Raw genomic sequence first — 27,754 nt, 5'->3', positions numbered from 1 at the left:
ACGCCACTGTTTTCTGAATAGAGGAAAGGGTGGGTAAAGCAGCTGCATGTACCTTAATTTTGACGATGGCTGGGTTGTACTGCACCGCGTCGCCCCACTCCTGCATCAACTCTGCAGTAGGCAGCTCCCTGTATGCCAGGGTAGTGATGTGCTCACTTGCCCCTCCCCGAACGAGGACCACCAAGTCTTCCACCATCGTATTTCTCTTGTTTCTGTCTGCAATGGGTATGGAGACCTGGAATGTTAGGGGATCTAATTTTCACCTTGGAATTGACTGCAACCCAACCAACAACCTAGTTGCCATAATATTCACTGAACTCACCCCAGAGATGTGGGTGAACAAGAAGCTTCCCTGCCTGTGGGCAACTGTGGTCCAAGGAACAAAATGACAGCTCACCTAGCTGTAAATGACAAACAGTGGAAGCAGGAAAGGGAAGGGACTTTTCAGTATTTGTAAATGCTAGTCACTGAGCCTATGGGACATAGATACTGATTGATAGAGGATACATACATGTATACATAGAGATTGATGATAGAACATAGGTACATCAGTAAATAAAGACACATGCATATATGGGCATGGATTGAAAGATCATAGGTAGGTAAATACATTAATGATACATACATGATACACATGTACCTACACACAGATAGATTGAGTGGTCATAGGTAAATAGATTGGAGTGAGACTGAAGATAGATACATAAACATAGCACATACATACATAGGGATGGACATGTAGCTCATAAACAGGTAAATAGGTTAGTATGTAAGTAGGCAGATTATTGATTATCTATGTGTCAATCACTAAACAATTGTTATTAGAATGCCCAAATGCCCATCAACAGTAGAATGACAATGAAAAATGTATTATGTTCATATAAGAAAATACTTTGCAGAATGGAAATGAACCAACTACAGCTAACCATAAAAACATAATGTTGAATATTAAAAGAAAGGACTGAAAAGATTATATTCCATCCACATAAGCAATATTAAGCCATATTGGTAAGTGATACAAGCAGGTGGTGCAACTATTAAGAAAGGAAGGGCATGTTTGTCCCAGAAGTTAGGACAACGTTATGTCCAAAAGGGATTAGATTATTGGTGATTGGCAAGCATTTCTGGGATACTGGGCAATATTCTATTTAGTGACCTGGATGTGGGGTTACTTTGTATGTCTTCTTTAAAGAGCATCTGTGTTTTATGTCTGCCTCCCTATGCACGATGCGGCTTCCAGCCTGGCTCCACAGGGAATGCAATAAATAACTTCAACAGAGTGTCAGTTATATATGGAAGAAATTTTCTAGACTAGCAGTTAATTTTTGTTTTTCTTTTCTTTTGCTTTGTTTTGTCGTTGCTCCTGTAATCATTTGTCTAGATCATCTGGATAGTATGGAGCTGGAATTTATCCTTATTCATTTTTGCATCCCTGGCACATAGTAAAAGCTATATTAAATTTTACTGAATGAATCGTTATTTTAATTAAAATACTTTGGAATATCCAGTCTTTAGTTTAAAGAAAGACTAGATCTGGAGGGCATCTAAAGTGGGGAAGATGATAAGCATGGAAGCCAGAGGCCCCTGCTACTCACCTTTTATTTCATTCAGAATACCCTCGCATGTGCCCACTGATACACCCAGCTTGATGGAGACTTCTTCAATGGCAGCACCAATTGCAAAACCATGTTTAGCACAGGCCTGGACATCATGAAGAGAATAATCTGAAAAAAACAAGTAAAGGGTCTCCTGACCTAAAATGTAATTATCCCTGTCTCTCCTGACATCATTTCAGAGGCTGAGCTCTTCCTGGTTGTCATGGGGTCCTTAAGATTCAGACATAAATTAGTGGGTGATCAGACAAAGAAATGCAAGCAACACTGGCACCAGGGCAGAGACCCATAAGGGAAGAGCATCACCTTCCCCTTTCAGCTTCTTCAGAGATTCTCTGTGGTTTTATACTGTGCTCCAAAATGAGAGGTGCTCAGAGTCCTATTCCAAAAGTGTGACTCCTTATCAAATCTCTGGGGCTGATCCAGTAAGTAGAGCTGCTGCAACCTGGCCACCTTCCCCCGATCACCTTGCTCTAATCATTGACAGATGATTTGTTAATCAATTGAGAGGATGCATATAAATTGTCTGGTATAGTAGCTGGCTAGGGAAAAGGGCTGTTTCCATTTCCCTTACTTCTTCATTCTGGGGCCATTTGCCATCTGTTCCCCAGTTCTCCCTGAGGCACTCTCCTCTCCTGAACTCACTGAAATCTCAGGTGTGACTTGTAAGCACCTTCTACAGCACTCTGAGGCCAGTGCAAGGAGAGGAGAGCAATCTGACTACTGGGATTGTCTTGCAATGTTGCTACAGATCAGATTTCCCCGAAGCATGATCTTCAAAACATGAGTTCCATGATAACCTCCCTTATAATTCTTGTAAAAATAATTGTTACAAGAAAAATGATTTCTGGGCCTCCCTGGTAGTGCAAGGGGTTAAGATGCAACCTATGAAGGTATCTGCAGCCACTGCGGCATGAGTTCCATCCCTGGCCAGGTAACTAACCACATGGTGCAGCAGACCTCTCCTGACTTGCCTGCTGCTCCCCTGAGCAGTATATTTCAGTCAGTCTGCCTGTTCTGTTCCCCACTCTGTCTCTGGTGACTCCTCTCACCCCCCACACCTCTGGCCTGTACTCCAGTTCTTGTATGCATAAATAAATAGATCTTAAAACAATAGAAAAATGATTTCTGTGGTCAAGTTGGTATGACAATGTTTGCATCAAAATAGGTAGAGGGGTGGTTTGATGGTGGGATGTTTAAGAAACTCTAAAAGTAGGGTCCAGTGTATGTTCTGCCAACTTATTTGACTGTAGATCCTTTTTATGGGAAGGAATTTGAGGAACTATGAAAATCCCTTGAAACCAGAGGCACAGAGGGAGGATCTTGGCAAGACTGAGGTCACACTGATATAAATTTTTATTATATACCATGTGTCCTCTTGAAAGTACCCTGGACTTACCAAGCCTTGGCTATGCCACTGTCATCTGTGTAGCAGAGGTGACCTAACCTAACAAGAGCCAAGAGCCACTGGGGAGCAGGAATCATACCTTAGACTTGCAGTTGACTATAGTTAGAAAGACCTGAAGTATTTGCATGAAGACTGGATTGCAGAGGAGGAATAGGAGTTGAATATTACTTTGGAGTCTATGGTATAATCTGGGGTCTTGTAAATTAAAATGCGATTGATGGACCAGCAGCATTGGCATCAAAATTTTTAGAAATGCAGAATGTGACACCTCACCTCAAATGGACTGAATCAGCATCGACCACTTACAAGCTGTGCAGATCATTTACATTCACATTAAATTTTGAGAAGCACTGGTCCTGGAGTGACAGTAAGGGAGTAACAGCCACGATAGAGAGGAAATATACCTTGGGGGTAGAGCTGAGAGGATTTGCTATTAAAGTGGAAGGATAGAAAAATATTCAAGATTGACTCCTGGGTTTTTGGCATGAGCTACTTGTGGGGTGGTAAAACAATTGCAATGTGGATGGTGAGATGATGGAGGAAACCCATTTGGGAGGAGAAAGCAAAAAATCACTCAAATGGAGATATCAAGAACAATTTCAACTTAAACTCTTTGGTTCACAGAAGAGACCCAAGACAGATCTATAAATTGGGAATTATCTGCATGTTGAAACATTTAAAAAGTCATGAGTTTTGACATGCTTGTCTGGAGAGAGTAACTGTATGAAAGAGGACTGCCCAGACAGGGGTCTGGACAGAGGAGTAGCAATATTAGCAATTTTAAAAAAGGAAGAGGAGGGCTTGCCTGGTGGCTCAGGGGTTAAAGACAGCACTATCAAGTTATCACCAGCCACTGCAGCATGGCTCCCTGACAGCCAGGGAGCAACCCAAATGGTGCAGCAAACCTCTCCTGTCTCACCCGCTGCTCCCCTCAGCAGTGTATTTCAGTAGATCTATCTGTTCTGCTCCACTCTTTCTGGTGGATCCTCTCACCCCCTGCACCTCTGGCTTATACCCCAGTTCTTAAATGCATAAATAAATAAACTTACAACTTCTCCGCCAACTAACTCCTTCCAGTAACTAACAGAAACCTCCCACAACAACTTAGAGTTCCCTTGGCAGGAGTATTCAGCAGGAGAGTGTCTGGATGCCCATCAGGAATGCCAGGAATGGGCCCTGGGTGGCCTACCTGCTCTCTCCATGGCCTCCTTGTTCATAATGAGTGTGTACTGATAAATGCCCCCGAGCACGGCCTCCGTGATGTAGTGGGTCCCGAAATCGCGGAAGAGATCTCTGTACTCCCCGTAACTGTACTCCAGGGGCAGCTGCTTGACTCTCTGAAGAAATTCATAATGGAGCATGAGGCCTCTCTGCTTCAGCTTGTATTGCGCTACTTCAAGGTCAGAGCGCGCGTGCAGAAATTTGCTTTTCTAAATGAAATACCAACATGGGAAAAACAGACCTTTAAAGTTAGGGATCTGGAGCAAGAAGATGAACTTTACAAATACCATCTGATGTTCTTGGCCTGGGGTTATCACCTTCTAATTCCTTTAGGATACTTGAGAGAAGATGGCTTCTTTGATAAGCTTTCCATTCTCATAAATATTCTGATGTCCTTTTCAGTGTGGAAGAGCTTGCTCTTACCTCCTTCTGGTAGCACATAGGGACCGTGAAGAGTAGGGGGCCAGAAGCAGGGGCGTGTGGGCCTGCGCTGATGGGATGGGGGGTTGTGCATCCACAAAGGTAACTTCATTCATGCTTATGATCTCTGAAGGAAAGCTACTCAAGAAAGAGTTGGTATGGCTCTTTAGGAAAGCTAGATGCCATCTTGCATGGTGGACGTCAACACACTACAGCCTGCACACCAAATATTCTGCCTGGCTGTGCACACGAAGTGTCATTGGAAAGACGCCTGACCACTGCTCAGTGGCCATCATTGCTGACAGTGCTGAGTAGCTGTCAGTGGACTCCATGCCCTGCAAAGGCGAAACTACTTCCTATCAGGCCCTATGTAGGAAAAGTTTGGTGAACCCTGGGTCTTGGATTTTGAAAGGGGTGATGCTCGTTGACGGGCAAGCACCCAGGAGGGGTTACTAGAACTTGAGTTGTAAGGCAGAAGGAAGGTTAAGGGTGGGACATGTGCTGGAGCTATATTCCGCCCCAGTCTGGAGACTTCCATTCTGCTAGACCTGTCCATTCTGTAAAGCCATGGGCATGAGGTAGACCCAGGCCCCTCACGGTCATCTTGTTCTCACCCAAACCTGCCATTCTCATCATAATAGAATTTTGCATATGTGGAATGTGCGTCCCTTCCTTTTTATGTTTTTTGCCTGACACACACCAAATTATATTTTATTTGTTTAAACTTTAAAACAAATTATGAATATTTTAAAATTTGTTTTTTATTGTGGTAACCTTGCATTAAAACATTATATAAATTTCAGAGTTGCCTCATTGACAATGAACATGTGTACATACTATATTAAGATCTCCACTAAAAGTCCAATTCTACCCTTCACCACCTATTTATATTTAGGTCCCCACTTAGCTGTTACTCTGACTTGATACATCTCTGAATTTCCTAGACACACACTTCATTCTCCAAGATTGCACTGCATTTTATACTTCCTTTATAGCACACACTATGCTGTATTACAACTGATATAAAAATTAAGAGGAAGTTATTTACATACACATTTACCTCTCCTGCTACACTGTGAGCTTGACTGCAAGAATCATGTTGTATCTATGTTTAGGTCTCAAGTCTCTAGTGTGAACTTAATAGAATGTAAACAGGGAAGTGGGAAGCAAAGATGGGGGAAGGAGAGAGGGAGAGAGTCGATGAAAATCCTTTGAGTTCTCTCCTAAAAACGAAGCTTCTTTTAAATCATTATATATCATTCTTGAGCACCCCTGCACCCCCCCTCCTCGCACCACCATTCTGAATCTAAACATGCAAGAAACAATCCCCAAAGAGCTCAGAACCTAGAAGATGAGAAATAAGCAAAGCCAATTAAAGGTGAATTAACGATTACTACCCATTTTCTGCTGGTTGATGTTTCAACAGCTGAGACCACGCTGAGCCCTCACTATTTCTTGTTTCTCATGGGAATTGCTGTAGACATTCTGTCTTGATCTCTTCCACATTCCCCTCAGATTAATTTTTTATCACATTAGATCCATATTGAAAATTCTCAGAAACTAGAGAATAAAATGCAGCTCTCTCACTCTGGAATCATGGTTTCTCAAATCTGTGCCTGTCATCTGTTATCTAGTGTCATATCCCATCACGTCCCACTCTAATTACTCTACTTCCTTAAATCATGACCTTGGATCGTCACCTCATGGGCATCAAGGAGCAGATGATGTGATTAGATTAGTATCAGACATTTTTCTGGCAGCACGTACATTTGAAGGGATGAGTTGGGAGACAGGAGACTCTTTGGGAGGACAGGATAGGAGATGAAAAAGCCTGGACCATTTCAGATAATCAGAGTTAGATTAAGAATCCAGTGAAAAAGAATTTGGTGGTTAACAAATGTGGAAACAGAGAGAACAGAGAGTCAAATGTGAATCTGCAATCTTTAGCTGGAAAACCGAAAAGAAAAAATGATATCTAACATAGAAAATTGAGGAGGAAGAACTTTCTTTGGAGTGTCACTATTAAGGTATCCAGGTAATGATGCTAGAAGAGAGGATGGTACAGGCCAGTGCTTAAAGAAAGGGCAGGAACAGTGATGACGGGTCATGGCTTGTCCCTGGAGGGGGAGTCAAGAGTGGAGAGGTCACTTGGGAGGCTCTGGAGTAAGAGGGAACGATGGCCTCAAATTAAAGAAAGAATAGGTGGGGATAGCAGAACCCAGAGAGGGAACTGATAAGGAACAGAAAGAAAAGAGAGGAACAGGTGCATGAAGGTGTGGTCTAGTCCCCAAATGGCCTAGGATGTCAGAGAGGAGGTTTGGAGTGACAGTGTAATTTCAGCTGAATGTTTGGAACAGAGAGTCAAATTGCTGGGGGCTAAAAAGTCTCCAGAGATGATTTAGTCTGACAAAGCTACAAAAATTAAGTGCAATGAAAATTTAGGGAAAACAGGTTTAGTAGAAAATGATGGAAAATAATTATCAGTGGTCGTGCTGTCTGACCTTTGAAAAAAATAAGTTGAGGTAAGATTAAGTTATTTTTTGTGAAAAGATTTCAAGACAACAAATACAATTGGTTAATGGAAATAAAAAGTAATGTGAAATACATTACAAAATACATGTTTGTATTTTGTACGAACGTACAAAAAATACATGTTTGTGGTCAGGACATTTCAAATGAACACATAGAAATTGAGAAAGCAACAAAACTGTACTTACAGCATGAGAATACTTACGGTATGAGAGAATCGTTTGGTTCTGCTAATAAAATGTTTGTTGTTAGCATCTGTCTCACTAAAGCCAAATTCAAATATTCCAGCCTTTTTAAAACCAAAGCTGAAACTAGACATGCTACTTGTTTTTTCGGTGACATTATGTTCAAAATCTGAGTACGATTCATATTCAGTCAGCACAAATTCATATTTGCCTTGGGTCTAAAGGAAGAAAAAAAAAAGCAATTTTTTTTTTTGATTGCCTTTGTCTCATATGGGCTCAGTACAAGTCAACAGACATCCACAAAATTTTCATTATGTGGCAGGCACTGGACGAGGTGATTTGGATACAGAAATCTCATGGCCGAGTATGTCTACCCCTAGGGGGTCCTGAGCCAGTAGGGGAGAGGGAATCACTCAATGGTGATGCTCAGAGAGGGGACTGGGTTTGGATTTCAATGGCAGAGATGCAGGAGCACATTCTGGGCTGCAGACGTGGCTTGGGCAAAGGCATGGAGGAGGAGAGAGCAGGACGTACTGCTGCAACTGTTGGGGTTCTAGTGTCATTTAATCAGAAGATGCATGACTAAGGTGCAAGAAGAGGTTGTGAGAGTCCAAGCTGACATAAAAATGTTGAAACTTTCTGATTGCTGCTCTATAAGTTGGAACTTGATCTAAAGATGAGCCACGGGGCCTGCCTGGTGGTGCAGCAGTTGAGCGCTGCACTGCGAAGCTGTCTGAAGCATCTGCAGTGCTGGTTCGGTTCCCCGCTGGCCAGGGAGAACACCAGGTGGTGCAGCCAACCTCTCCTGCCTCGCCCGCTGCTCCCCTCAGCAGTGTTTTTGGTTCTTCTGCCTGTTAGGCTCCCCGCTCTGGCTCTGGTGAATTTTCTCACCCTCCGGCGCTTCTGAACTATATCCCTGTTCTTGTATAAATAAATAAATAAATCTTAAAAAAAAAAAAAAAAAGATGAGCCACAGTGGAAGTAAATGAGCCTGGGGACGATGTTACAAGAGGTAACATCACCATGGTGAGAGCATGGTGCAGGCAGTGCTGTGGGGATATGGACGGGACACAAAGATTTTTCAAGAGAACTTAGAAGTGCTGTTTGCTTGAAAATCAGTGTTGTCCTTTGCACAGGAAATCTTCCTGGTGGCCCTGGCATGATGGGGCCCAGGTGGTTTCCACCCCATCCGATGAACTTCAGGATGAGTTTGCAGTTTGCACAACACTTCAGCTGCCCAGGAGGGGAAGCAGAAGCAACCCTGAGTGTGGCCTGGGGCAGGGCTGCCTGATCTGTTATAGTCTAGTTGGGTAGCTTTAAACAAATAACCTCTATGTCTCAGTTTCTTCATCTATAAAATGCAGACGATAACTCTTACTCCCACTGGGTTTGTTCTGAGGATTGCGTTTATACTAGTGAAATACTGCATCAGGCCTGGCATAGCACTCCTAAGGTGATGGCTAAGGACAGAAGAGACTTTAGGGTGCACGTTCCCCCTGGGTTAGGAGGTATGTTAACCAGGATGATAAATATGCTGAGATTCTTCTTAAAAACAGAGGCTACTAGGGCCTTCTCCCCGGTGGCACAGTGGTTGAGCGCTGGGTTGCGAAGCTGCCAGCAGCCTCTGCAGTGCCGGTTCCATCCCCAGCCACCAGGTAAGGGTCCCACATGGCGCGCAGACCTCTCCTGCTGCCCGCTGCTCCCCTCAGCAGCGTACTTTGTCAATCTGCCTGCTCTGCTCTCCCCTCTGGCTCTGGTGAATTCTCTCACCCTCCCGCGCTTCTGACTACCCAGTGCATGTATAAATAAATAAATAAATAAATAAATAAATAAATAAATAAATAAATAAATAAATCTTCAAAAAAACAAAGAAACAAACAAAAAACAGAGGCTACTGGGATGGCCCTGGGTGCCTTGGGGTGGGCGTGTTTGACGCTGGGCTCATTTTTTTCTTATTTGGTCAGTAAGTATGTTGGGGTGGGGGACTGGAAGAGAAGGGGAATGAGGGAGTGGCCTAACTTCAGGACTACACAATTTTAGAAGTGGGAACTATAATCAAGGTTATCCAGTGAAGCCCCCTCATCTTATAGATGAGGAAAGTGAGGTCCAGAATGGAAAAGGAACTTAGACTAAGATAAAGCTGGGGCCTGTGGCAGAGCCAGGCCTGGAAGACAGGCCTTCCCACAGGATCACAATCTCTCCTAAAGACACCTTTCTCTGAGGTTAGCTTTGAAATTTGTATGTTAGCTATAACACAGGCTTGCATGGGTAGAACATTTTGTGACTTAAGATGCCTAGAACAGGGGGCCTCCCTGGTGGCACAGGTATTTGAACATAGCACTGTGGAGCTGTCCGTAGCCTCCGCAGCGCAGGTTTGATGCTGGCTGAGGAGATACCCACATGGCGCAGCAGAACTCTCCTGTCTCGCCCGCTGCTCCCCTCATCAGTGTATTTCAGTCAGTCTGCCTGTTCTATTCCCCACTCTGTCTCTGGTGAATCCTCTCACCCTCCCGCATATCTGGCCTGTGCCCTGGTTCTTGTATGCATGAATAAATAAATCTTTAAAAAAAAAAAAGATGCCTAGAACAATGCCCGATTCTAACAGGCAAGGGCTTGCTAATAATAACAACAAGATTTAATGTTTCTTGAGGCTGCAGGAAAGAGCTGCAAATGTCATCCATCTCACTCCATGGCCAGAGTGGCCTCCTCATTGTCACATACCTGGGGGGTGTAGCTTTCCACATTGTATGGCTTTCTGAACTTTGTGTTCAGTATGTAATGGGGGAGGCATCCGCCAGCATAATACCGGTGATCAAAGACTGGGCCCTCCAAACTGTTTGTGAACAAATTTATCCTGAAAGGAATGCACAGAGAGGGAGGTTAGGTGATCAGGTGAGTAATCACAACAGCAGACCTACTCTGTGAAACCCAAACTCTTTGGCACAGCATTCAAGGCCCTCCACATCTAGTCCAAACCAGTCTTCCCGCTTCATCCCTGGCCTCCCCAACCACAACCAATTATCCAGTCCACAGTCATTTGGGGGTGCCTGCTCTTCTTCAGATTTGCTCCTGCTCTTAGGTTCCCTGTGTCCAGAATACCATTGTAGCCACTCACTCTTATAGCTGCTACTGCTCTTTAAGATTGGGCTCTGCTGTTGCCTCGTAGGAAATCTTCACTGGCACTTGGCCTACCAATTGGGTTGGAGGCCTTCATAAGACCCCATGCTTGCTCCACTCATGCATTTCTTGTTCTGTGCTATTTCAGTTGCCTCACAAGAATAGTCTAGAATATCAGTAAGCACACAGATCTGGAGCCAGATTCCTGGAGTCAAATCCCCATTCTACCATTTACTGGCTATGTGACATTGGGAAAACCAGTGGCCCTCTCTGTAACTCAGTCTCCTCATCTGTAAAATGGGGACAGGACAAATCTTCCCATGGGTTGCTGTGAAGGCTCCATGTTCTTGTATTGGTTAGAACATGCTTGGTCCACGACAAATGCTCATTTTCTTTTATGTCTGCTGCCCCCACTAGATTATTTGCTCTTTGAGGATGGGTGATTTCCTTCTTAATTGCTGTAAGACCACCGTCACAAGATATTAAAAGAATTACCATTTACTGAGAGTCTAGCTGGAAACAGACACAGGAGTGGGTGCCTCAATGCATCACCTTGTCTGAAGACCTGAAGTCCTGGGCAGCAGATGTCATTATGTCCATTTAGAAAGGGTGGTGATTGGTCTCTGCTTAGATATCATTTCTGACTAAGGTAGGCCTCCATTTGTGACCAGTTCTGGCTAGTACTGGGAGTTCTTTTTTGTGGAAAGAAGCTCTTCTGCCTGACATAACAATCTTTGGTTCTCTTTCCTGGCACAGTCGCACACATCACATGAGGTTTAGCAGTGTTTCTGTCAGCAGAGAACCATATCGCGACTATGGTCCAGCAGCTCGGCCGTCTGTCCAGGCTTACGTGGGTGGCCATTCACGCCATTCAGACTGGTGTGACTATGCTCCATGATGTTCACACAATGACTAAAATGTATTTCTCAGAAGTATGCCCATTGTTTAAGCAACACATGATTACAACTTACATTTATATCTTTTATTTAACAAGTGTAATGTGGTGCTTCCCTTGCAGAGGCATTTGCATACATTTAACCTTATGAGGATTAATCCCATGCATCACATATTATTATTATACCAGTTTCACAGATGAGGAGCATGAGGCACAGAGGCCTGGTGTCTGATCTGTCTGGAGTCTCACCACCAGCAGGCGAGGCCAGGGTGTGAAGTCTGGTGCATTGGTTCAAGAGCAGTCTGCCTCCCCCAACCTACAAGCTGCCTCTTACCCCCTAGCTTATTGCAGTTACATTAGCTAGTAGATCCTCGCAGAGCTTGAAGGAAAGGCATGATCTCCCTTCATCCTTCACAGATGAAAGAACTCACAGCCCATATGGACACATGCCTGACCTGCGCCCCGTAGTCAGTGAACTCTCCTGCTTCCCCTTCTGACAGTGTCCACCAGACTCTACTGCTGGCTTGGAATGGCCACCTTACCTCCTTCTTAGCTTTGTGAACTCTGGGGATTCCCGTAACCCTTTCAGGCCCATTTCATTGTTGAGGAGATGGGTTATAATATCTAGCTTACAAGGTGGTGCTGAGAGGACCCCTGCTCCACAGAAAGAGACTTTCCAATGACAGCCTGTAAGGATGCAGACCTGATTTTATTTAGGAGGAAGGTGAGTTCCATTCAGGGTCACCGCTCTCCTCCCAATGCATCACCCACAGGATTTTTCACAAGTGTGAAGGGAGGCTCTCTCTCTTCCTGGAGGAGGCTGAGAAGCTGCCAAATGTGGCAGGAAAGCAGGGTGCATGCCAGGCCAGTCTGGCTCTTCTGACCTCACAGAGGACTGGACTGTCTTAGAGATGCCCAGGAGCTTGAAATGCAGGTCGACTGCAGACCCATCTTGGAAATCTATTCCTTTACTCACTACACAGGCACCTCTGCCCTGGGCTGGGTCCTATACTGAGGTCCAGAGGTATAGACACAGATGAAGCTTCCCTTGCAAGCTGTCAACAGGATTCACAGGTAATGCCTGGAAGGCACCTACGGTAGATATGAAGTAGCTGTTCATCTCTGGCCGCTGAGAGGAGCTCCTGGAAATGTTCTCAGAGAGCAAATATCAGCACCTACCATACTACAATCTTCTCAGACTGGAAAGAAAGAACTCCTCTGCATCGGCTCCTTGCCCCTTTCCTCTCCAACATCACCTTAATCTTGTGCCTTCTCACGCAACTAGTAGACAGTCACTTACCCACTGGCCAGACTGCCAATTGCCCAATATTGGTCCATCTCATGCTGACATTTTTTGTAAACCCTTTTACAGTTTGCTTCATCTGACCCATCTCCACAGTCGTTGTCACCGTTGCAGAGAAGCCTGCGGTTTACACATCTGCCTGCGATGGAGAAAAGGTATTACAGTCATGTGGTTGCCAAGAGGAAAGCTACCATGGATGAATACCTACTATGTGCCAGACACTTTGCCAGGTCCTTAGAATCTGTTTTAATTTGTCCTGATGTGTCAGAGTGGGTTGGTAATGTGTTAAGTTTATTCCCACCCCCTCTCTCCACCAAAGGTCAATGCAGTATTTCTCAAAGCAACTTGAGGGGAGATTATTAAGGGTGGGGAAAGGGAAAGTGCCTGCCAGGCAGGAGTCCGAGCATTTGGACGGGAAGGAAGTTGGGACTTCTCTTCTTGAGGTTGGTGAGAGGAGGTGGCTTTGGTGAGTCCTGTAAGTAGTACTAGCCATGTGACAGTTCGCAGGCTACCTAACCCCTTGCCTCAATTTACTCATCTGTAAAACAGGGATGGTATCACACCCACACCCATGCCATGCGATTCGAATTAGTAAATGGAACACAAGACTCAGAGCTGGATAGGGCCACTATTGCCATTATTACTTCTTTGTGGCCCAGCATGTATGGCTGGTAAATATTTGCAACAGGACTAGTCTGATCACAAATTCTTTCCACTAAACCTCAGTGGCTTCAAGACCAGCTATTTGGGAAATTTTAAGATTATAAGAATATTTGGGCTGTATGTTTACATTTATTGGTAGCATATTTGTTTCCTTTAGACTTTGCCCCCTTTTAAGTCCTCCCTTTCTTGTCTATTCTTGAAAGAGAAAGCCCAGAAGACAGGTGAGCCTGTTTCCTTAATGTATGAGGTCACTTTAACCAATGTTCTTGGGGAGTTAAAGGCAGAAGAATAACAATCTGATCTTTAAATGTTTCTTACAAGGCATTTAAGCTAGAGCCTGCCTGAATGGCCATTACGGCTTTGATCAGAATCATGGAACACTGGCCATAATGAGCCCACAGACACACTGTAAAAAGTCTCTCAAATTTATTGATGGGATCTTGCATTTGCAATAAGCCTTAGAAATTGCTCTAAGAATCTAACTGTTTCCTGGAAGATGGTGAAGCACAGTCCACATGGCTACAGAGAATGCAGTTATAACTCCCAGCCAGATAATTTGGGGCAAAATACTCTTGTTTTTGATGGAAACTTGCAGAAATAGACCTATGTTTGCTTGAATTAGGAAATGAATGAGTTGAAAGGGTAAGTGTTTACTTAATTATGGGGCTGATGATTTTCACTTGTGTGCTCCTTCCTTCTTTCCTCTGTCCTGTGGATAGACACCTTACCTCCTGGTTTTTTGCCTTCCTTCAACCAAAAATTCTTTATTAATATATCATAGATCAGAGGCTATGCTAGAGTAGGTGACACAGAAATGTGTAACAGGGACTATCCCTAGAATTTCTGAGTAATAAATTAAAGACCCACCCTGTTACCCTGTTGCACGCTTTGCAGCCTGTGCTGAGGCCCTGCCTCTCGGAGGTCCAGCAGAATTCAGTCTGCAAAGAGCTTTCAAAACCATTGTGCATTTTATGCTTATAACAAACTCATAAGTTAATAATATCATTTCCTATTTTCTTTTTTTTTTATAGAGGCATGTTTTTATTTATTTGTTTGTTTTTGTTTATACATGCACTGGGTACAGTCAGAAGCGCGGGAGGGTGAGAGAATTCACCAGAGCCAGAGCGGGAAGCAGAGCAGGCAGAAGGACCGAAGTACACTGCTGAGGGGAGCAGCGGGCGGCAGGAGAGGTCTGCGCGCCGTGTGGGTGTGGGACCCTCCTCCGGAGGCCAGGGAGCAGCCGGGGATCGAACCGGCGCCGCATAGGCTGTAGGCAGCTTCGCAACCCAGCGCTCAACCACTGCGCCACCGGGAAGGCCCTCATTTCCTATTTTCTGTTGAGAAAACCAACATGTAAAAAAGTTAAATGACCTCATGTTTGGTCACCAAAATAAGACTTGACTCAGGATTTCCAGGTGTAGCACACACACTTCGGGTGTTATTGATGTCAGTGAATGGGAAGTGAATCCTCCAATTTCCAATCACAGCTTTCCCATTTATCTGCTTTATGCCCTATGGCAAGTAATGTTTCCAATTCTCAATTCCATAATTTCTAAAATGGGCATAATAATAACATCTGCTTGATGTATGTTTGAAATAATATATGTGAAAGAGGTCAGAGAGTTGAGGACAAGAAGCTTCCTGGCCTGACACAGGACCTGGTCCTGAGCACTGGTGTCCAATATCAGGAGTCATTGCTCACTGGCCTGTGCCCCCTCCTAGTCCTGAGACCCTTTACCTGTCTGTGTACACATGAAGCCTTCACACCGCACTTGACTTCTGCATGGTTTATTGGTAACACAGTCTTCAATTTCCTTGTCCGAGAAGCTGCATGGTTCCCCATAGAACTGAGCAGGCCGGAGCAAGTAGGTGTGTCTGTACTGCAGTAGAGAGAAACAAGGTGAACTAAGGGCACTCACTGGCCCAAGTTTGGGTTGCAGAAGAGCATCCAATTATCTGATGACTGCTCTCCAAGTCGTCTATGTCTCACCACTTATATACATAAGGATCTATGTGGTCATCAACTGTTTGCCTGGAAGCTTCTCCAACTACATTGTAAGCTCTCTGAGGGCAAGGACTTTATATCTCAGTAAAGGTTTACTGAATATGAGATGTGTGAGCTTGGGAGTCAAAAAGTAGGAAGAGTAGCAAGGAGATTTGATACAGCCAGTTCAGTGATATAAAACCACAATCTCTCAGTTTGGTTACTTTAATGAGTTGATTCAAGTATTCTCATTTACTCAGTATCTTCTAAATGAAGAAGCACTTTGGAGTCTCAATTGACTCTGATACTCTCTAGTTATGTGACATTGGGAAAGTTACTTAATTTAACCTTTGTGATCTCAATTTACTGATCTGTAAAATAAGGGTAATGAGTTACCTAAATGTACAGTTATGGTGTTTCAATTACACACACACACACACACACACACTCACATAACGTCTCATGATGTTGTCTGGTATATTGTAGATATTCAATTTTTTGAACTTAATTTTCTTTTTTCTACAAATAATTTTTAGCAGTCAGTATTACTGTATTTCTACCTTCTTGTTTGTTTATTACAAAAATATAGAATTGCTTAAATTGAGTTGATTGAGACACCCAATGTTGAAAAATGCAGGTGATATTTGTGTTTGGTTATTTGCTTTTTAAAAAATATTTATTTATATGTATAAGAACTTGGGTCAAGGCCAGAGGTGGAGGGCTGATAGGATTCACCTGAGACAGAGTGGGGAACAGAACAGGTGGACTGACTGAAATACACTGCTGAGGGGAGCAGCGGGCAAGTCAGGAGAGGTCTGCTGTACCATGTGGGTAGCTCCCTGGCCAGGGATCAAACTCATGCTGCAGAGGCTGCAGATAGCCTCATAGGCTGCATCTTAACCCCTTGTGCCACCAGGGAAGCCCGATTATTTGCTTTTAATTACAGTCATGCCCTCCTGCCTGCCCACAGGAGGTCACACATGGTGGCAGTGGAGTTGGCAGGGACACCAGGCAGGGACCACACAGAGAGGTAGGTGCCATGGTAGGGGAAGTACAAAGAACTCTGTAAATTACAGAGTTGCCCTAATTGTAAGAGGATTGTAGAAGGCTTCAGCAGCAAGAGACATCTAATCCAAGACCTGAAGGATGAGTAGGGATATCAGGCACATGGAGAACTGGCAGAAAGAAGAAGGAGCAATGCAGTTTGGGTGGAGGAAATTGCTGTGCCAAACTAAGAGACTAGAGAAAATATGCTTTGTTCCAAAAAACAGAGAAGAAATTCATCATGGCTGCAGAGAAAAAGGGAAAGAGAGAATGGTAAGAGCTGCAGACGGACAAAGTAAGAAACCCAGCAAGCAGTGTTTTCAGGCTACAGTAAGTCAGGTTTAGTGCTTTATTATGGGGCAATATGGATGGCCTCCAAGTGCTAGTTACAGTCAAGATTTGATGCAACAAAATGGTAAAAAAAGGATTTAAATCCCTTTGCAGAATGACATGCTAACCAGGCATAATTATTATTTGTATGACATCTGAAAATCTACAAACAAGACACAGACACCATTCACTTCTCCCCCTTTGCATTTCCAGAGGGTCTTTCTTCCAGGAAGGCTGAGGCTAGCAGGACAGGAGTAAGGTCTGCAAAGAAGACTGTTGGAAGACTTGCCCCCCAGATGCCAGAGATAAACAAGGTTTGGTGTATGTGGAAATGATAGGCAAAAGATATCCCCTAATTCCAGCTGAATGATTTTGATGAGCCCCAGCCTGTAACCTTGCAGATAGTGATGATAGCCACAGATGGAGAGTGTAGAGCAAGAACTAGGAGTGAAGAGCTCTGTCTGTCTGGCTGGCTGGTTGGACGACTCATGCTGAGTCTTCCTGGTTTATAGTGCAGATGAAGCAATTATCCAGATAATTGGATCAATGTCGATAACTTCAGCAACTGAGAACTGAATGATCCTTCTTGGCTCTCCACATTGATCCAATTAACTGTGTGATTGTCCTGGGCCTATTTCCACAGCCTTTTTAGGGTCCTTGCCCATGGCTGGTTTGATTTCCCAAGGAGCTGGGGAAATGACAACCATTCTCTTTTCTCTGAAACATCTGCTGGTCTCAGAGCTGGCATCCCGGGTCAGCCCTTTTATGACAAAGGGAGACTGAAGGACAGATACTGCTGAGACTGTATATTTAAAATGGTAGGACACTAGCCAAGAAGTCAGCGGCCTGAATTCAAGGCCTGTATTTGCTACTAAGTGAACTTGAGAAATCACTTACCTACATTGAGTCTGTTCCTCTATTTACCTAACAAAGTGTAACAACTATCCTTTCTTTCTTACACAGATGTCAGAAAATATGAGGTCAAACAACACATTTGTAGGGTAAGGTAAAAGTATCAGGCTTTTCTGCCCTCCTGCCATTAGGATAGGTGACAGAACCCTGCGATCCTGAATACATGTGTGATGGCGGGCACCTGGAGTAGGGTGTGGGCATAGGTAGATGGGATTCACTTGGGCTAAGACTGGGCTTTTAAGGGTGGCATCACGGGGATGCTAGTAGAAGCCGAGAGAAGCAGAAAACAGAGAAGCAGAAGCAGAACCACGAGGAGCAGAGCAGCAGAGACCCCAGGGAACATCGGGGAGCCCAGATAGAGTGAAGACTTCCTGGGGGCCGGGAGGCTGGTAGCCTCCCCTGCCTGCTGCATACCTGGTAAATCCCAATAAAAGCCTGAAAAACCACCGAGGGTTCCAGGACTCTGAATCCTCCCTTACCCCATCTGCTGAGATCATAGAAAACCTGCCCTGTGCCCATTCCTGCCCCTACAACATTATTTTTGGAGCACCTATGTTGCATCAGAAATTGGTATATACATTGAAGATGTGGAATTGAATAAACCTCCAACAGTTCACCATTTAGTGGAACCTAATAATAAAGAGAAAGTAAATGATACCCACCAGGAACAGGAGGACTAGGGAGCTTTTGCAGCTCATAAAAGGGTACCAACATATTTGCAAATGGGGCCAAGAAATCAGGGAAGGCTTCTCAAAAGAGGTGGCCCCTGAATGTTTCAATTTATGAGTAGGTTTTGACCAGTGAGGGATGTGGTAGGGTCACTCCTGCCTGCAATCACAGCATGAATAAAGGCACAGAGAACATGAAATAGTGAGAGACATGTGTTCACAGTACTGGAGTGGGGGTTGTTTCATGTGTGCAGGAAGACTCCCCTTAAGTTCTAGGCCACAAGCACTTTTACCATATAACTGAATGGCCATAAGGCATTTGTTGTTAAAAAAAAAAAAAAAAAGGATAAAACCACCAGTAATAAAAGATGGGCATTAATTTAAAAGGATAATAATTTAATAAGTCACTTTTCTTTTGCTAAAATTTCTTCATTAAGAGAGCTACCAGTTTCCAAAAAGTAGAATGCATATTTGTGAGTTTTGTATTGGATAGGGGAAGCCTAAACCACAGCCTGATCTTTTGTTTGACAAACAAGGTGAAGGCTGCTGCTATTTCTTGTCATTACAGGTAACATGTAACTGGTAGTAAAAATCCATCTGGCCTACATTTAAATGTTCCATCACTTGCTAAGTTCTTATATTTCACCAATTCATCTTAGCCAGATTCTGTGCCAAATACCAAAATTCTGTTGATATCTTGCTCTCCACTATTAAATACCAACAATGTCACCATTTTCAAGAAATTTACCAAGAATCACATAATCAATTCTTTTGCGGGGAATAGGAAGATCTTGATTCTTCTATTCCCTCTAACTTTCTATATTGCATGATTAGGTAAAGGGAGCATAAGAGCCATAGTAACTAAATTAGCTTAAGAACCAAGAATTAAGCTTCTCAGAGATTGTGAACTACTAGTCTCTTCTGTATTTGACTTAATTTGGTAAAACTTATGATTTGGGTGTCTGGGAAGGATGACTATACTAGCCCAAGGAAGTCCAAACTGATATGGATAGCTCTCATCCATTGTTTCCATACAGTCATATGTACTCATCACCTTATTGACCAAACTTGAAACCAGTCAAGCCAAACTGTCAACCAGGTATTTTATCTTATACTTCAAATTGCCTGATGGCTAATTAGTAAGATGGCAAAATGTTGGCAGTGAAAATACTAGCAGCAAAGGACTTGTGGAGACTCTACTGGACAAATTTTTATGCAGATGTAGGTCGGGTATAGGTCATGGAAGGTCTTGACTACCCTGACACTGCATTTAAATCCTAAGGCCATGGGGAGATTCTGAATGGCTATAAGTTTGGGAAAAGACAGGCCAGACCAGATAATGTTTGATGGAGCCCCTTAGTGACACCATGAAAGACAGGGTTGACAGGGCAAGATTGGAGACAGGAAGGTGAATTAGGTAGCTACAAACATGAGCAAGGCCAACATTTGGAAACAAAAGAGACAATCAAAGAGAGGACTTAATTGCTACTTAGAAGCACAGAGGACTATGACTCACATTGAAATCCATACAAGGTCCTACTATGTGGCAGGCTTTTTCTAGTGCCTCAGCCAGTCTTACTGAAAATTAGGACTCCTGGCAGCTCAGAGCACTGCTGGTGTCTGGGTACTTACTCTTTTCTTCTGACAGGGATCACATGTGGTCCAGGAGGACCAGCTGGACTGTTCACAATCAATAGGCATTGGCTTGAGGTCTATGCTCCGGGTGTGTCTACTCTTGGTGATGCTCTTGTTGACTGCATTTGACTCAAGAGAGCGCAGCCTTTCACCTCTAAATGGTCATCAGGAGAGAAGAGAGTCAAGTATCAGAAAGGAATTAAGTATATATCCTACCAACTATCCATCAAGAAATATATATTTGCTCATTTGTGCAAGGTTATTAGTTTATCATTCAAGTATAGGTTCACGGATCACAGCAAATATTTATTGAACCTGCAGTAAGTGCTTGACATTGTGGTTAGTTGTGGTTAAAAGAGTATTGAACTCAGGTCAAAAGTCCATCAGCAGCAGGATGATCTTGTCTGGATTTTCAAACTGTATGAGTTTCCCTTTTCTCACCTGCATAATGGAAGGATAATACACACAGGCGAGGTTTAAATAAGAAAGTATATGGTGAAAGCAAAAACATATAAACTTTAAAGTGCTGTGGATATGCAGGGAATACAACCACAGCTGTAATAGGATCTTAAGCAATTAACTCCCATCTGTAAACCTTTTTTATGCCCTCTCACATATGAAACATTTGTTGAGAAAGAACCATATTCAGTATAGTATGCTCAAGAGGGATACAGAGAAATACAACACATAGGTTCTTCCTGGAGGAACATTTAGTTTGTCTTGTAATAGGAAAAGAGAAATGTGTCTCATGTCCTAGATCTTCCAGACTTTATCCAGTAGGTGAGGTTTTTTAAGCATGCAGGATTCAGTCGTGCTTTCTGACACTGCTGTCACAGTATTATGGAGGCTAGATGGGGCAGGGAGACCTGGAAACAGGAAAAAAGGGTGCAATGCTTATGCAATAGAACCCCTGAATGATGTGAGCCTGAACTATAGCAATGTTGTAGGAGAAAGAGGAGGACAGAGTCATGAGGCATTGTTCGGGTGAAAAGAAGAGTGATGGATAGAATATAAGTTAGAGAGAGAAAACATTTTAGGTTGATGTCAGTTTCCAGTTTGAATGTGGATGGGTGGAGAACAAAAGAGCAAAGGAGTTTGTTGGGGTAGGTGTGGTTGGGATATGCTGAGTTCTAGCTCTGTAAGGAACAGCCATGTAGAGTCAATTATCCAGTAACTGATTCCTCTATGGGTTTGGGACAGGAGAGAGATTTGATTTAGAGATAGAGCTCAGTTCATGAAAACCATGAGAAACTATGGGAGGAATCACACAGTCTAGCAATCCACATCTGGGTATTTATCAGAAAAAATACAAAATCAATTATTCAAATTATATTGGCACCTCTATGTTCACTGCAGCATTATTCACATTAGCCAAGAGTTGAAAACAATCTAAGTACCCACTGACAGAGTAGATAAAAGGGATGTAGTATATGGATACACGCACACATGCACACACACACACATATGACTGGATAAAGTTTGGAAGAGCTAGTACATGACACACACACACACACATACACAATGGGCACTATTTAGCTATAAAAAATGTTGCCTTTTGTGACAACATGGAAGGAACCTGAAGGTATGATTCTCTGCAAGATAAGTCACACAGAGAATGACAAAGGCCATATGATTTCACTCAGATGAAGAAACAAGGATAAAGAAGATAAAAAAGAAAGCAAACAAAACAAAATACAAGCAAAGATACACTTAATATAGAGAACAGATTAGGGGGTAAAGAGGCTAGGGGATGGGTAAAATGGATAGGGAAGTCAATTCTATGGTGGTGGGTGGAAAATAGACTTTTGTTGATGATCAAGACGAAGTATACATGGATGTCAAATTGCAATACCATATACTTGAAAGTTATATAATGTATATTCCAGTGATGCTACTTCAGTAAACATTTGTAAAAGCTATGGAAGGAGAGGAGGTTATTCTGGAGAGAAGCTGGCCAAGGACAAGTCTTTGGGGAGTATCAGTGCCACCAACCATCCAGAAGAGACTGATGGACCCCCCACTTGGGCACAGAGTTGGAGGTGGGGGTGGGTGAGGCTGGGGTGGGTGGGGGAGGCAGAGGGTATCACATCTGCAGAGCAGTCAAACAACATGAGACCTAAAATATGCTTGAAAATCAAGGCAACCCAATCCTTTCTGTTGGTTCCTGGCACACAGTAGGGCATCGAGTACAAGAGCAAACAAATGACCAGGCATGTTACTTAATCTGTCTAAGGCTTCAGGTTCTCTATGTATCTGTGATGGCTGTATTACGATGTCTATTATTTTCCATCTATAAGAGGGTATGGCACTGTGATGTCCTATGTAATCTATATTCCTTTTTAAGGCAAAAAAAAAAGAAGAGGAGAAAGAGAACTAAGTTCGCTGAATACCCTGGCTGTGCTAAGCCCTGTTTGTGCCATTTCATCCATGCTATCTCATTTCATCTTCACAGCAGAGCATGGAGCACTGACACCTGCACAGATGAGGGAAGTGACCAAGAGTCATGAGCCACTATGTGCTGGACTTGGGGTCTGTGCCGAGGTCTGCTTGATCCTAGAGCCTGGGCTATGTCCATGGCCCCAGTTGCCTGGAAGGGAAGTGGGCCAGGTCCCTGCCATTAGTCCCGCTGCATCTAGGCAAGATCTCTTTCATTCCTGTGTCCAAGATTGAGTCATTAGGGAGAGCAGCACAGAGTTTCCACTGTCTCAAAGATATAGTCTATCACTCTAGACAAGGTCATTAACAATATATCTGACTTGGCAAAAGTCCTAAAAAGAGGATAATATTAACTATAGTGAAATCCATTTCCATGACAGCCCCAGAGACCAGCAAAAATCAATTGCCTAGTAAAGTTGGATCTTTAACGAAAGGTCAAAGACACTACTGGAAACCACAGATGGGTACAGCGGTTGTGTGAGGCATGATGCTGCACACCAGCAGGGGGGTTGCTCAGAAGGTGCTCTTATTTGCTAATTTGCCCAGGCTTGACCAAACAATATTGTCTGTAATTTAGCTCTTCGAAATGTGTATTTGACAGCTCTGCAATCCTCTTCTGATTTGACCAAGAACAGTTACTATCAACCTAGTTCTGGGGCACAGTTGATTCTGAGTGTCTAAGTAATGTGCACACACTCTATTAAGAGTCACAATTATTTTCTTCTTTGAGATTTGAAGCCTGTTAATGGGCAAGATGATCGCTTATAGAAGGAACTTGGCAAAAAAGTAGTTATAACCAACAGATCTCTCATTTTTGTACCCAATTTTCATTATGGAGGTGGCGATATAATGAAGTAATCAGCTGAATAAATAGTATGTTTGTAAATTACATCAGCTAATATGTGTGTGGCTTATTAGTACAACAAAATGCGAATCTGAAAGAAAGGCTGGCATTAAATTGCATCTTTAGTTCCTGGGAAGAGCATGGGGCCAAAAGGACATATTCAGTCAGGACCCCTGTGTATGGATGTCACTGCATCTTCCATACCTATGAATTACTATTAAAAACAGACAGAAATTTGAAAAAAAATGAATATTTTCACCAAGTGAGTTGACTTATATCATTCAAAATCCTCTGTATGTTTTTTTTTTTTTTTTGTGGGACCCTCAATGGTGGCTGGGGACCGAACCGGTGCTGCAGAGGCCGCGGGCAGCCTCGCAGCCCAGCACTCAACCACTGCGCCACCAGGGGAGGCCCAAAATCCTCCGTATGTTTTTAATTTAAAAATGAAATAAATATGTATTATAACATTATGACAAATACAATAAAGAAAATAATAAAGACAATAATAAACGCCCATGTGCTCACAACCAGGATTGATTCTTATTAACATTTTGATATCTTTCCTTCAAATCTATTTTTTAAATAACCAGAAAGAACACACTGGCAAAGCACAGTAAAAATAATCCTTAGACTTAGTAAAAAACAAACTAGTTATCGAGGGGATGGGAGCTGGGGTCAGGGGAGGGATAGGGAAGGAAGGGACTGGGACTGGGGCGTAGAGGCTTCGTGGAAGGTGAGAGAAGTGTGTGCACATGGGGAGGTGTGAAGTTGTACCCCCCCATTATATACATATATATGTCTTTTTTTTTTTTTTTTACAAATTAATACAATTTGAGGGAAAAATGCTATACATTTCACAGTTAATTTTTACACTAGTTCCATTCCCCTCTCCTCCTCTTTAGGGGGAACTATTTTCATGAATTTCATTTGTACCCTTCCAGGCTTTTAGGTATTTTTGCACAGCAACGTGATAATAGTGTTTCTATGTGTTTTCCCATACCGCGCACATGCCTAAAGCTGGCTTTTGCCATTTCCATTATCTTTCTGATGCCTGGCCATGGTGGTTCACAGAGATCTACTTTTTTTTTTTTTTTACTAGATGTTCCATCCTAAGACATAAATTACATTTGACTTATCCTTTCTCTTTTTTAAGTTTCATTTATATTTTCTGAATGTCATGCAATTGCAAATAATGCTGCAATAAACCCCCACTGCAGCTCCTTTGAATGTGTCCTTCTACCTGAGTTCTGGCAAGAAGGTGCCTTTCCTTGAGGTGTGGGGAGTGCTGTTGCCAGCATGTGGATGTAGGCCTTCTATCTCCCACTATCTTTCTAACAGGAGACTCTGATCAAAATAAAGATGGATCCATCTAGGACGGCAGGATTAGGTCAGCAGTAAATTGTGAACCATCAGCTTATATAGATGGGGTGCGTCAACGTATTTTGGCTTCTGTGGAAATGCCCTGACACAACAACTTTCTTGTCACACACAATTTGTTAGGCAGCTGCATCCCCTTTGCAAAGAGCATCCTTCCTCTTTGCTAAAAGGAGCAGCTTCTGGGTGGCAGGTTTTCAATTTCTCTTCTCTCTGTCATTTGCTGCTGTAGACATGAAATTTAAAGCAACATCTCAGGGCAACAACTATGGGGCCCAGAGATAGAGAAAAGGCAGAGCCCAGCAAGGCAGACACACAATGCAGATGGAAAAAGAGATGTGGCTTAGCCAGAAGAAGAAAGACGCAGGGATATGCAAGGGCTCTGCAAGCAGGGGAAAAAAAAAAAAACTAGATTTGAATCCACTTTTTGTTACGTATTAAGTGAGTAGCTTTAGGATGGTTACATTCTCTCTTTGAGCCTCAGTTTCCCTCTGTGGAAAATTGTCAACAGTAGCACCGAGATCAACTAGCTCCAGAATTAAAGCTTATGTGTCTGAGTGTCCTCTACATCGTGGAAATAAATAAATCACAGGTCTTAGGACAATGCATGATTATTTCATCTGACTTGATTACAAGAGAACTAATATGAAAAACTTTCTTGGCTAATGTGAAGGAAGTCCCTGTGCTTTCTGTTCTAGAACTAAAGACAAGGATCCACTTCACATCAGGAATTCAAACACCATGTTCAGGACTCCCCCATGGGGGTTGTGGAGGCGCCAGTGTGTTAGCCTGGATTTAGGGAAGGCCTTGAGACCCACTAAACCTGAATGATTCTCTCTTGTCTGAAGATCAGTTTGTTCTTCTCCATGGTACAAATAAGAGATAGATCCCATCATGTGACATTGCTGGAAAATTAAGTTTTCCCAGTCTGCATTCAAGCCACCCACTTACTCTACCTCCACTTCCTACCACAGAATGAACTTTTTCATTCATAAACGATGGTGCTCCTCTGCCTGGAATCCTTCCCCAGCTGCCCATTCCCAGAGAAGGAGGCTGAAGCCCCCAGCTGGCAATCAATGACCCCAGCTCCACTCACATCTGACTCCTGCTACCTCCTACTCTGTGTGGTCTCTTGTAGTTCCCAGATTGGCCTGTGCTCAGCTTGCTGAAGTGGACTGGAAGTGTCCAGAACAAGCCAGGCTCTCTCGCACTTTCTTCCCAAGTCTTTGCCTCAGCTACTTCCCCTGACTGCAGCTCCCTTTGCCCCTAGGCTATTTGGCAAACACCTATTCATTTGTAAAGCTCCAGCTCCAGAGGGTCTCTCCAGGGGTAATGAGACCAGGGTATGTGTCCACTGGCTACTAGTGCTCATATTGAGAGGTTGTGCTGAGCTAGCACTGAATAAAAGGAAAGGCATTAGCCTTCTTCATATAAGACTGCTCACAAGGAGGCCTAGGAGGCCTGAGTGCTTCAACTCATGGTAGGGGCTTCCAAGCTCCAGAAAGATCCCCCAATTTCTCAGTCACTGGAACCCAAATTCAAGCATTCACTCAAATTGTTTAAGCTTTCACTCTGATATTTTTCTGTCTTTAACGCTATTAATGTATACCAAAAGTTGACGGAAAAATAGGTTAGTATTTAACTGCTGGGAACATCTAGAGTGTGTGTGTGTGTGTGAGTGTGGAGTGGAGGGGAGAGAGAGAGGGAGAGAGACTGATTGAGAATATCAGATCCCAAAGATTTGGGGTTGGTAAGTGGATAGAATGGGTCACTCTCAAGATCACTGATATGAATTAGTTCTTTTTTCCCCGTATATAACAAATCTTTTGCATAAAAAAAATCACACCAAAGCTTTGGTCAGAATACAGAACAAGTACCCTATTCTACTCAGCATGCCAAAATACATTTAAACATGTCAGTTTTGTACAGGAACTTTTGTTGAAGTCAGCCATTTGGTTCCATAGTAATTTGAAGAAAGCTGTTGATATTATTTTATCAGATGCATGCAAATTGCTTCAAGAGATGTTCCCTATTCAACAGACACATGAAAAAGAGACGGTCAGCATTGTGTGGCTTTCCATTCCCTGTCATATTACTGATCAGGGAAGCGGCTGTAACCATCACTTACCTGGAGCCAGGCACACTGAGCCAAGCTAGGGCAGCACAGAAAACCAGCTCCGCAGGCATCCTCCGAGTCCTGGTCCCAGGTAGCTTCATTTTCTCTCTGTGACAGGAGAACTGGCTGAGACTCCTAGATCTATGCAAATCCTGCACAGTCAGTGCTATGGTCAGCTTCTGTCTCCATAGAGCAAACAGATCCTTCCACCAAGTAAACAGAAAGCCACCAATGGCTGGGAATCTCTTAGACTTTGCACAGACAGAAAATTTACCTGTGACTCTGACTGTGACTCTGGAAACCAGTCCCAAGGCCGGAGAACTCTGCAACAACTTTGTGTTGATACATCTGTAACCAACAGAGTTTTGGGTAAGTAGCCAAGGGGATAGGCAATGACTGTGGGTCCCCAGGTCTCTACTGCCTGGATTCAAGTCCTTATTGGCTTTGCCACTTACTGGCTTTACAATCTTGGGCAAGTTACTTTTGCTCTCTGCCCACATTTCCTCACTTACAAAATGGTGAGGATTGAATACATTACGATAAGTAAAGTGCTCAGAACAGTCCATTCGGAGCACTCAGACCTGTGAGCTTTTAATACTAAGTGGAGTACAGGATTTGGAGTCAGATAAGCCAGGCTTCCAATTCTACTTCCAATTGTGACTCTTTCTAGCTATGTGATTTTGAGCAAATTGGAAAGAAGCTGCAGAGCTCTAGATCCCATCTATGGTAATTCCAATTCTCTGTGTATGGTTCTCCACTGTGTGGCCTGGGACACCTCTCTGAGCCATTTCCTTATCTATGGAACAAAGGTCATCATAGTCTCACCTCACAGGACTATTGTGAAGATGAAATAAACCCAGACATTTAAAACATTTTGAACAGGGCCTCCCTGGTGGCCTAGGGGTTAAGTCTCAGCACTATCAGTGGCCTAAGTTCAATCCCTGGCCAGGGAGCTGATCCACATGATGCAGCAGGCCTCTCCTGTCTTGCTCGTTGCTCCCCTCAGCAGTGTATTTCAGTCAATCTCTCTGTTTTGCTCCCCACTCTGTCTCTGGTG

At 43.4% G+C, this 27,754-nt stretch overlaps 1 protein-coding gene across 1 annotated transcript in view; it reads right to left on the bottom strand.

Annotated features, from left to right (window-relative positions):
• Positions 1–26,768, bottom strand: part of C8B (complement C8 beta chain) — a gene marked incomplete at both ends in the record, with an annotated part of 39,961 nt that extends 13,193 nt beyond the window's left edge. Inside the window, 9 exons of the mRNA XM_084242777.1 lie at positions 53–216; positions 1,596–1,724; positions 4,211–4,451; positions 7,397–7,594; positions 10,098–10,230; positions 12,689–12,830; positions 15,093–15,234; positions 19,925–20,081; positions 26,710–26,768. Of these exons, the coding sequence (XP_084098903.1) occupies positions 53–216; positions 1,596–1,724; positions 4,211–4,451; positions 7,397–7,594; positions 10,098–10,230; positions 12,689–12,830; positions 15,093–15,234; positions 19,925–20,081; positions 26,710–26,768 (1,365 nt within the window). The remainder of the gene's footprint in view (positions 1–52; positions 217–1,595; positions 1,725–4,210; positions 4,452–7,396; positions 7,595–10,097; positions 10,231–12,688; positions 12,831–15,092; positions 15,235–19,924; positions 20,082–26,709) is intronic.
• Between the last annotated feature and the right edge of the window lie 986 nt (positions 26,769–27,754).

This window comes from Talpa europaea, assembly GCF_964194135.1.
Source record: "Talpa europaea genome assembly, chromosome: 9".
NCBI lineage: Eukaryota > Metazoa > Chordata > Mammalia > Eulipotyphla > Talpidae > Talpa > Talpa europaea.
The sequence above is the reverse complement of the archived record's forward strand: the minus strand, read 5'-3'. Positions and strand labels throughout refer to the sequence as shown.